The following is an 11,867-nucleotide window of genomic DNA, read 5'->3' as shown; positions in this document are numbered from 1 at the left end:
CCTACTTAAGTTTGGTCTGGAGGTGCTCGCATCCCACATTATATACATTCACATGAGACACGAAATACTGCTTCCTGTTCATTTCTGAATTTTTTTTGTCGTTACAATTTTTTAAATTAATTCTTGATCACACTTTGTCATATTTTTATACTTAGTCATATATATTTACAATAGTGCAGATCTTGTCACCGAATTAAATTTGATTTAGTTTTTAGAATTATCATTATTTTATCTATAAACTTATGTGATTTAAGGTAGTAAGCTCACTGTTACGGACGAAATTTTGACTTTTTTTTTCGACTTTATCTCCAAAAATTGAAATTGGTTTTTTATGACTTCCTAAAAATATTATTATATTAAATCCTTATAGAATTCCTTTGTTAAATTCAATTATTTTAATTTCTACTGGAATTACAATTTCATGATCTCATCATAGATTATTAAATAATAAAAATTTTATTTCAATTTTCACTTTAATACTAACCATTATTCTTGGAATATTTTTCACTCTATACCAAATTCATGAATATTTTGAAACTTCTTTTACAATTGTTGATTCAATTTTTGGCTTAATTTTTTTCTTAATCACAGGATTTCATGGAATTCATGTTATTATAATTGGAATAATAATTTTATTTATTTGCTTAATCCGATGAATAAATAAAGATTTTTCTTGTAATCATCACTTTGGGTATGAATCTAGAAATCTGATAATAACATTTTGTTTATATTGTTTTATTATTTGTTTATAATTAATTTATTAAAGATTTTTTTAAAATTTATTAATTTATTAAATTACTTATATAGTATAAAAATTACATTTAACTTCTAATTAAGAAAATTATTAATTTAATAATATAAGTATTAAATTTTATTTATGCATAAATCATTTTAATTTTAAAATAAAATAATTATTTTTAAAATATAAATTATTATCACTATTTTATTATATATTATTTCATTATTTTTAACTATAATTCTAATATTAATTAATAATTTTTTCTTTAAAAGTTAATAAAGACCGAGAAAAACTATAAACATATGAATGTGGGTTTTACCCCTTTAACTTCTTCTCGATTACCTTTTTCTATTTAATTTTTTTTTAGTTGCATTAAATTTTTTAATTTTTGATATTGAAATTATTCTTTTACTTCCATGTACTCAAACTATTTTAAAAAGAAATACTTTTTATTTTTAAAATTTATCAAAATTAATTATTTACTTATGCCTTATAATTGGAATAAGTTATGAATGAAATAAACAATCAATTAATTGAATTAAATAAATTTTATATATTAATCTAATGATATTAGTTAATTTATTCCATTTATATTTAATAAAAAAATTATTTTTAATTTTTAAATATAACATTAATATAAAAGAATTATTTCTAATTTAATTTCGACTTAAATTTATGATTAAATTTTAATTCATATTACCATTTATTTTATATATATATACATATTTAATTGAAACCAAAATAAAGGTAAATTATTGTTAATAATTTAATTGAATTTAACTTTCCAATTAAAATAATTAAAAAAAGTTTCTAACTTTTAAATTAATAAATAAAATTCATTTTATTTCTTACTAGTTTATATAGTTTAAAAAAAACAATTTATTTTCAATAAAAAAACAGTTTAATTTTTAAATTTGTAAATTTTTTAAAAATAAATAATTATTACCTTAATATCTTTAATATTAAACTCTCTCTTAAGCTATTTTAAATAAAAAATTAAAATTAATAATGATATTAATATAATAAACGTCATATATTTAAATTTAAATATTAAAAAAAATTTTAAACCAAAAATTTTAAAAATCTTAATTATATAAATTTCTTTAATCCATATGTAATCCTATATTCTATTAAATCCTTATTAAATATCTTTTTTTATATATAATTAATAGGTACTTTAAAGGATAAAAATTAATTTATTCATTAAAAAAATTTTAAACCTCATATTCTCATTAAATAAATTTTTATATTCTTAAATCAATTTAAAAAATTTAATTTCTCATAAATATTCAAATAAAAACAACTATTAAACAAATGTAAATAACTAATATTTTTTGAATCAATCATAAAATAATAATTTCAAAGAAACTAAATATAATAAAACATATCCAATTATTAAAGATCTTATACATAATAAAACTGTTGAACTTCTTATTAAATTATTTTCATTTAATAATATAAAAATATAAAATTTATTACTTTTATTAGTGTAAACAACTAATAACAATCGACCTCTATAAGATACGGTAAATAAAGTAGCTAAAATTAATATAATTATACTAAAATAATTTATTTTACTTGGTAAATATATTTCTATAAATAAATCCTTTGAATAATATATTACATCCTGAAAATAAATAAACACAAAGATAATGTTGATATAAAAAAAATTAAACTCACCAAAGGATAATTATTAATTACATTACTTATAATAAGAATATCTTGATTATCCATTATTTGATGAATTAAAATTCTTCTACATAAAAATAATAAAGATTTAAATAAGGCATGAATAAATAAATAAAAATAACTTAAATCTATTTTACCTAATCTTAAAATTCTTATTACTAAACCTAATTGACTTAAAGTTGATATAGCAACAATTTTTTTTAAATCTTTTTCAAAATTTTCTATAATTCTTGATATCAATATCGTTATTCTAGAAATAAATAATAATAATTAATTAATGTTATTATAAATTAAATAAAAATTATAACTAATTAATAAATAAAGGTATTGGCTATTGCCAAAGGTTACCAATTGAAAAAAGGTAATTGAGCACTTTTTGTAATTGATCTTGATAATAACAATAATAATAATATTAATAAAATTAAAGAATTTAAATCATAAAATAAACCATTTCAAGATCCTAATATAACATATAACCAAATAATTATTATGATACCAACATTTCCAACGTGATTTATTAAATCTGTAACTATTCCAGAATTAAAAGATTTTCAATTTTGGTAATGAATAATTAAATAATAAGATGTTAAACCATCCCATCCTAATAATAAACCTATAAAATTTTGACAAATCAATAAAAAAATTATTCTTAAACAAATATTAAAACTGAAATTAAAAATCGTTTTATATTTATGTCACCTTTTATATATATATTAATCTATTTAAACTTTACAGCACATAAGATTTCATAAAACCGTTACTTCTAATAACGGACAATTCTTAATAATTGTAATAACCCGTTACCGTAAGATACATAAGACTCATAAGAAGGGTCATCATAACTAACATAAGAACCAACAAATACAGAACTAACTCACTTCTCTCTCCTAACTCTTCTTTTATACCTTTTCATCGAACGACGAAGCATCGGCCTCCCTCCACGGGTGACGCATACAGCCTTGGTTCCTCACACTTAATCTTAAGAAAACTGATGTCCTAAACAAACATCCGCATGCACTCACACTAGTGCAGGCGCCAACGCGCACGAACCTGCATAAGCGTTTACAATCGGCCAGTCCTGACGGTGACCGCCCTCGGTCACTAGACCATCACACATACATAAAGACGCAACGTAAAATAAACATGAACATAAGGTTAATACATACATAAGAAGTACGTGAATACAAACATAAGAATACAATCAAAAATTAACACATAAATAAAAGTAATAATCTGAAAGAGAAAATATAAGATAATCAATACATAAGAAATACAATTACAAAATAAACACAAACGCAAGGCTAGTATAAAAGGTCCTAAAAATGCTGATATAAAAGGGTCTAAAGATTAAATAAACTCATACATAAGAAATAAAATCACTCGGATACAATATTTCTCTCTTTTTTTTTTCTGCTCTTTTTTTTCTTTCTTTTCGATCTAATCAATAACTAAAATAATATTCATTCTTACAAACATGAAGCGAGATGCGATTTCAGTGATAATCTTAAAAATGAAATGGAATGAAACATAATACAATTGGATTTTAATCATAAGGATAAAATACACTAAATATAAACTTTTAACTGTCGGTACACTATCTTTAAAGGATAAAAAATGAAATGAAACATAATACAATTAAGTTTTATTCGTAAGGATAAAATATACTAAATTTGAGCTTGAGATTGTTCTCTTCTCTCTCTATTCTTTGGTCTGTTCCGTTCCTCGCCAGGGACGCATGTTACAATATTCCCATGTTCCCTGATACGGTCTTTGAGATATTTGGAAGCCCCCTGTATCGGCAACTGCATATCTATCGTTTCGTAATTTTTTTATAACTTCGTACGGACCCCTAAATTTTGGTATCAGTTTTTTTCCAACCCCTGGAGTGCTATCAAAATTCCTTACCACCACATAATCACCGACATTAAATTCTGACCGTATCTTATGATGGCGTTTATCCTAATACCTCTTGTTATAATTTTGCTTCTCAGCCATTCTATCTTCGGCCCTATTCCTGATTGCTTTTAAATCGCGTTCGCTATTCGCGATGGTGTTTTCTAAATAACTACGGACATTATCGACAATGTCACCCCTCTGGGTTACACCGAATAATAATTTACTAGGAGATTCCCCAATTGATGCATTCGGACCGTTATTTAAAGCGTATTCAATATCCGTTAAAAATTGATGCCAATCTTTTCCCGATGATTTGTCATTTAATTTGGCTAACAAAGGCGCTATACCTAATTTATCCTTTAACTCTTCCATTGCTCGCAGGTGTTCCTTGCTTATTCAAGGCTTTTCCGGACGAGGTGCATCTAAGTAATTTACCTTTAAGATTTCCTTTAATTCATTTTGTTTTTCTACTGCGATTTCGGGATTAATGTCTAATTCGGTAATTTGATTATCGGTGGAATCATCTATTTCTATATTCATAATCTGATGTATCACTACCTCTTCTTCGGAGCGCCTATCTTTTCTGCTAAAAACTAATCCACATCTTTTTAATGCGTCGCGACCTAAAATAACGGAGTTCACCATTGTAGTATCCGGTACTACCAACAGACTAGTGTCAACCCTTTCGCCGTCATCTAATTTTAAACTAACTCGTATCGAGCCATGTACCTGCAGACGACTATGATTAATACCATAATATTCACTTCCGAGTTCCGGCGCAGAGTCGATCGGTCCCATCACTAACCCTTTCTTTATGAAACTCACGGGGCTGCCGGAATCCAATAAGGTGTCTAAAACTAAGATGTAGTGTATATTGCCTGAAGCGACATCATAAGTTATCTTCCTGCTGTAGTCGTCATCGGTTGTCACGTTCCTGGTGACGCTGTGGACTTCGCCACCCTTCTCCAGGCATTCTGGTCTAAGATGTCCATGTTTACCGCACTTGTACCAGCTGCCTCTTTCCCTCTTCGAACGGGGGCAGTTCCCCGCAAAATGTCGCGTCTCTCCACAATTGAAGCATCTGGCATAATTTTCCTCCGACGGCCTCTTATGGTCGATCGGTTTTCTTTTCCTTCTCCCGTCGGCCGCCTTCCTTCGTATTTTGTAGGACTTCGAGGGCTTGTCGCTCGCATCCCTAACCCGGCGTATAGCGTAATACTTTTGAAAGCCGTCAGCAACGACTCCTGGTCTCGGAAACCAATCATCCGGACCTGGTTTCCTAATGCAATGTCTGGAATGCCGTCTATTGCATACTCCAAAATTTCTTGATCTGGGAGAGGAATTCGGTAACCCAGAATCATTTTGTCATGTAGGTAATCTCTAAACGACTCGTTGCTTTTCCACCTACGTTCCTCAAACTGTCTTCTCAACGTGGTAACACTTTGTCGCGAGCTAAACATCTACTCTATTGCTGCTAATAATTCCTCCATTCCATAAGTCACGAATTCGGGTTTTGAGTGAAACCATCGCAATGCTTTTCCCCTCAATTTTAGACTAAGTATCATAACAATTTCGGTATCCCGAAGCTGGTGCATTCGTTGTATATAGCACACTCGTCTCTCCCAGACGGTAAAGGTACCAACGCTTACATCAAAAACGTCGATCATATCAGAGATTACACTTAAGCTGACCTCGCGGTGTCGATCACTCACTCCTGGTCGTTGTTCCGTTTTTCCCCTGAGTTGCCCGACCCCACGCATAAGGTCTTCTACTGTCGACGGAGACTTTCTACTTCGCTATCTTCGGTGGCCGGTGTTTCTAAAGCGGTCGCTCCGTCGTCGTAAGTTGTATCTAAGATAGCTTCATCCCTCCAATGAGGTTCAGCTAAATCTAATCTATCCATAAGCTCGGCTTTCGTGCCGTACGTCGCCAAGCCTTGAGCGCGTAACTTTTCTCTTAGCTCGGTTACTGTAAGTTTGCGGGTTGTTGCCATGTTTCTTAATTTTCGTAGACAGTTTCAATGCAAACGTTTTCTAAATTTTTTAGACTTTGAATGTTAAGTCACTCAAACACGTAAGTTCACCAATAACTTCACTAATAACGTAATAGATTCAATCCCACTTTTCATATCACACGCGCGAATCGCGAATTTCTAATTTAGCGAGTTTGATTCCCACTTCTGAAATTTGTAAACTTTACAGCACATAAAATTTCATAAAACCGTTACTTCTAATAGCGGACAATTCTTAATAATTGTAATAACCCGTTACCTTAAGATACATAAGACTCATAAGAAGGGTCATCATAACTAACATAAGAACCGACATATACTGAACTAACTCACTCCTCTCTCCTAACTCCCCTTTTATACCTTTTCATCGAACGACGAAGCATCGGCCTCCCTCCACGGGTGACGCATACAGCCTCTGTTCCTCACACTTAATCTTAAGAATACCGATGTCCTAAACAAACATCCGCACGCACTCAGACTAGTGCAGGCGCCAACGCGCACGAACCTGCATAAGCGTTTACATCTATATATTAAAAAAAATCTAAAAATTAATATAACTAAACTTAGAAATATTAAACTAATTCAATCTAAATAAATTATTAATTCTAAATGTATTTATTTAAAAATTATCAAAATAAATTTTACCATTAAATTTAATTTATTAAATAAAAGAATTTTTGATAATATAAATATAAAAATTCAGATAATATATAATTAAATAATATTTATAATTATAATAAATTTTTAAAATTAAATATAAATTAATTAATCACATGTATCATTTATTTAAATAAATTTAATTTAAATAAAATATTTTATATCTCTAATTTCACAATTTAGAATTTTTAATTTCAAACTATTTGAATTTAATTAAGTAAATAATTCCAATCCTAAAAACACCATTAAAATTTAAAGGCATTCAATGTAAATTTAATAATTAATATATTTAATAAATAACCTTATATTTTAATAATAAATAATTTTTTTATACCATGTTGACTAAATCTAAATAAATATAAAGAACTAACTGCTCTAAGAAAAACACAAAATTATTATAACTACATACCTACTTAAAATTTCAACATACTAATCTGTATAATAAAAATATTTCTCTAAGTAAATTTAAACAAATAGGTGCTTGTTTGGAAATAAGCATTAAAATCGAACGACGCCACGTGATAGTTGTGGCGTGATGAAGACACGCCTCTTTTCCCAGCATTCTCTAGAAGAATCATCGTAACGCCGGATTTTTCGGCAGCCAACACAGTACATTCAAAATTTTCAAACGGTTACGAAGTGCTCACCAAAAAGTAATCTTAGTTTCTCATTGTCGAGCTCGTTCCGTTACTCAGAACACTCAAGAGATTAATATAATCTCTAAAGGTCTTCTCACAGGATTAATATAATCCAAACGTCTCATAAGCCCTCTCAATCTACAACAGACTTCTCACAAAACTCACTACGGTAACACGTGGCCACCACCTATTTTGTAACGTAATTATTTCAATCTGACCACGGCAATTGTAAGGTGCTCGGCGTTCTTCTCATCTTTATTTTTTTAATTTATTTCCTCAACATTTGGTCCTTCGAGCCGGATCGGGCATTCTTACAATTGCTAATTATACGAAATAGTGTGAAGTGCGTGTAGTGCCGTCTCTCTTCCTCGCTCACGTTCGTGGCCCGCGTGGTATATTGCCATCTCTCTCTATCTCGTGCGCGTCCTTCGCGGAAGTCTTTCACGCGTTCGTGCAAAGCGAGGATAGTGCCATCTCACTTGCTCCGTTACGATCGTGCTCAGCGAGATTATTGCCATCTCTTGTTCGCTCGCGTTAGTGAGACTCTAGTGACATCTCTCTTGTGCTCGCTCGCGATTCGTGCGTTGCGAACCTAGTGTCTTCTCGTGATCGCTCGCATCGTGCTCAGCGAGATTATCGCCGTCTCTTGTTCGCTCGTGTTAGTGCGAATCTAGTGACAACTCTCTCGCTCGCTCGCAATTCGTGCGTTGCGAAGCTAGTGTCTTCTCTCTTGCTCGCTCGTGTAGTGCTCAACGAGATTATCGCCCTCTCTCACTTACTCTCTCGCGTTCGTGCGCTGTGAGGTATAGTGTCGACTCACTCTCTCCCATGCGTGTAGTGCGTGTACTATTCGGCTTGTTCGTCTGTTAGACCGCTCATAAGAAAGTCTCATCATCTTGATCATGCCTGTCACGCGCGCAAATGGCCAGATTTCAAGGCCTTGTTAATCTCGGTAATCGGGAGTCGATCAGATCTCAGCGACCTCGAGAAATTCCAGTATCTCAAGGCCGCAATGCAGGGTGAAGCGTCAGAGCTCATCCTGAATCTCACGCCAGACTACTCATCCTACGCCGCAGAATGGTCACTTCTTAACAACCGGTTTAAGAACAGATGACTCATAATTAAAGCCCAGCTCGAAAGACTGCTCAACCTGAAACCCATGCAAAAGAGGCAGGCCAGCTCACTAAAGAAGTTGCTCAATATCATCAACGAGACGACTCAGGCACTCAAGCATGCCAACACTGATGAGTGTCTCTTGGTGACGCTCGCCAGTGGGCTGCTTGACCGAGACACGCGCGAGAGATGGGAAACATCATTAAGATCTCCTGATGAGTTCCCATCACTTAGTCAGCTCACGGAATTTCTCTTAGCTCAGGCTCGCACGCTAGAGAACATAATGGAGAACGCGATCCATACGACAGCTCAGCTCAACGCGTCAAAGACACCGGTGCCCAAGCGCGTCGTTGTCCATCAGGCATCTCAACAGTCCTGAGCTAACTCTCCTAAGCCGGTCACTCAGACGTCTTAACAGTCAGCTCAGTCTACTCAGCCAACTCAGTCCCGCTCAACGTATCCATGAGATTGTTTTGGACAGGATCACTTTATCGTAGTGTGTCCGAAGTTTCGCGACTATTCACTCAGTCAACGGTAAATGACGGTCAACTCACACCTGAAGAGCTGGAGTGTGAACACCACTTCAAGACGACTCATGCGAGAGACCTGACAGGGCGTTACATCGTCAGGATACCTCTCAACTCTTCTCCGAAGCTCTTGTGCGACTCTCAACACACTGCTCACGCCTGTCTACAACGAACACTCACCCGGTTTCGCAGAGATCATTTATACCAGCAACGGTACATGCAGTTCATGAGAGAGTACGAGGAGGCTTGTCACATGACCAAACTCGTAGACAACTCAACAGTAAGAAGACCACACTACTATCTGCCGCATCACGGAGTTCTCAAACCAGACAGCTCAACCACTTAGCTCTGAGTGGTCTTCAACGGCTCAAGCACAACATCCACGGGTTACTATCTCAATTATCTCATGCACGCTGGTCCAAATTTGATGCTCAATCTCTTCGACCTGCTCATCTGGATACGCAGCCGTAAATATCTGTTCGCTACGGATATCACGAAGATGTATCGACAGATCAAGATACACTCAGACGATTGGGATCTCCAACGAATATTGTGGGTAGACGAACAGCTCAAGGAATCTCACTTCCAACTCACCACGGTTACATATGGAACCAAGTCAGCTCCGTTCTTGGCAGTTAGAACTCTGCTTCAACTAGTGGAAGATGAAGGTTCAAGTTACCCACTCGCTATGGAATCAATCACTCACGGTCGATACGTCGATGATATTTTCGGAGGAGCAGATTCAGTAGAAGATCTGATTCAGACTGTTCATCAACTCATACAGCTGTGCCACGCGGGCGGCTTCCCACTAGCTAAGTGGCATTCCACATCTAGTCAGCTATTGGCGGAGCTCCCTTCTAAAAGTGGCAAGGACTCAGACATCTCATTTGACAATTGCGGCACCAAAATCCTGGGAATACGCTGGTCATCTCAGGAAGATACTTTCAACTTTTCAGCAATCTCGCCAACTCATCTCAACAGATTCTCAAAACGCCTCGTCTTATCAGAAGTAGCACAAATATTTGATCCATTGGGATTCGCGTCACCAGTTGTCATCAGAGCGAAGATCTTTCTTCAATCTCTTTGGTTGCACACTCTCAACTGGGACGACGCACTCCCAGAACCACTCACAACTCAATGGCTCAGCATCAGACAGGATATCACTAGTCTTGCCAGACTTTCAATCCCGCGGTGGTTCAACACGTTTGCTCAGTCAACGGTTGAACTGCACGGATTCGCTGATGCATCTCAATTCGCAATGGGAGCCGTTGTGTATTTGATCGTCAACTCACCGTCCACTGGCGCCAACGTCTCACTCGTCTGCTAAAAAACAAAGGTCGCTCCACTCAAACGGCTAACCATCCCGAGGTTAGAGCTCTCAGCAGCGCTGCTACTCTCCACGCTAATCAAACATGTTTACGCTACTTTGAACATGACTATTACAAACAAACATTTGTGGACGGACTCTCAAGTGACACTTAAATGGATCAAGGCTCACTCCTCCAAATGGAAGGATTATGTTCGCAACCGTGTAATCAAGATACGGGATCTCACGAAGACTGCTCATTGGAGGCATGTACCAGGCACCTTAAATCCAGCTGACTGTGCATCGCGTGGAATACCCACAGATCAGCTTGAAGAACACTAACTATGGTGGACGGGACCACCATGGATGACTCACTCAGATGACTTATGGCCTGCTCAACCTGAAGAAGCTCCAGATGACATATGTGCTCAGGAAACTCGGGCAAGTGTTGCACATCACTCAGTACGGTCCAATCCTGAATATCACTGGGATCTTATTTACAAGTTCTCGACACTCAACAAGTTATTCAGGGTCACCTTACTCTGTCGCAGAGAAATCAAGAGACTCTCACGGAGGATAGACTCAACTCCAGCAATTCTCATCTCAGCTGCCAATTTGGAAGACTCACGACTCTTCTTGGTCAAGGCAACTCAGGCAGCATACTTCCAGGATGAACTCGCTCTGCTCAGACAACAATCTCACTTGCCAAGCTCTCACCCACTCAGCCGACTCACCGCCTTCATCGACAATGAAGGTGTGCTAAGAGTGGGAGGTCGTCTCAGAAGATCAGAACTCTCATATGACACAAAACATCCTGCGATCCTTCCCCGGACCTCAAGACTCTCAGAACTTATCATTGCTCACGCTCACAAAAAGACGATTCATGGAGAAACTCAGACAACTCTAGCATTTATCAGATAGCTCTATTGGATCGTCGGCGGTCGAGCTCCAGTCAAATCTCATATTCTCAGGTGTGTGATGTGTGCTCGCCACAGGGGGATCCGTGCCCAGCAGCTGATGAGCCAACTACCTCTGACGCGTGTCACACCATCACGCCCCTTCTCACACACGGGCATCGACTACGCAGGACCACTTACGCTCAAAACATGGCGAGGCCGCGGGGCAAAAACGTACAAAGGATGGATCTGCGTGTTTGTTTGTCTCACAACATCGGCTACTTACCTTGAGGTGGTCTCCGACTACATCTCTGAAGGTTTCATCTCAACGTACCGAAGATTCACCTCAAGACGCGGGACCCCATCCGCTCTCTATTCCGTTTGCGGAACCAATT

The 11,867-nt window shown here is 35.4% G+C and overlaps 1 protein-coding gene across 1 annotated transcript; it reads left to right on the top strand.

The window, feature by feature from the left end:
* Positions 1-9,676: 9,676 nt before the first annotated feature.
* On the top strand, positions 9,677-10,597 carry LOC122522753. The gene has a single exon (XM_043644028.1). The coding sequence runs from the start codon at positions 9,677-9,679 to the stop codon at positions 10,595-10,597; it is 921 nt and encodes a 306-aa protein (XP_043499963.1).
* The last annotated feature ends 1,270 nt before the right edge of the window (positions 10,598-11,867 follow it).

Source organism: Polistes fuscatus, unplaced genomic scaffold, assembly GCF_010416935.1.
Source record: "Polistes fuscatus isolate 324 unplaced genomic scaffold, CU_Pfus_HIC Scaffold55, whole genome shotgun sequence".
In the NCBI taxonomy this organism is placed as follows: Eukaryota; Metazoa; Arthropoda; class Insecta; order Hymenoptera; family Vespidae; genus Polistes; species Polistes fuscatus.
This window is presented reverse-complemented; position numbering and strand designations above follow the sequence as displayed.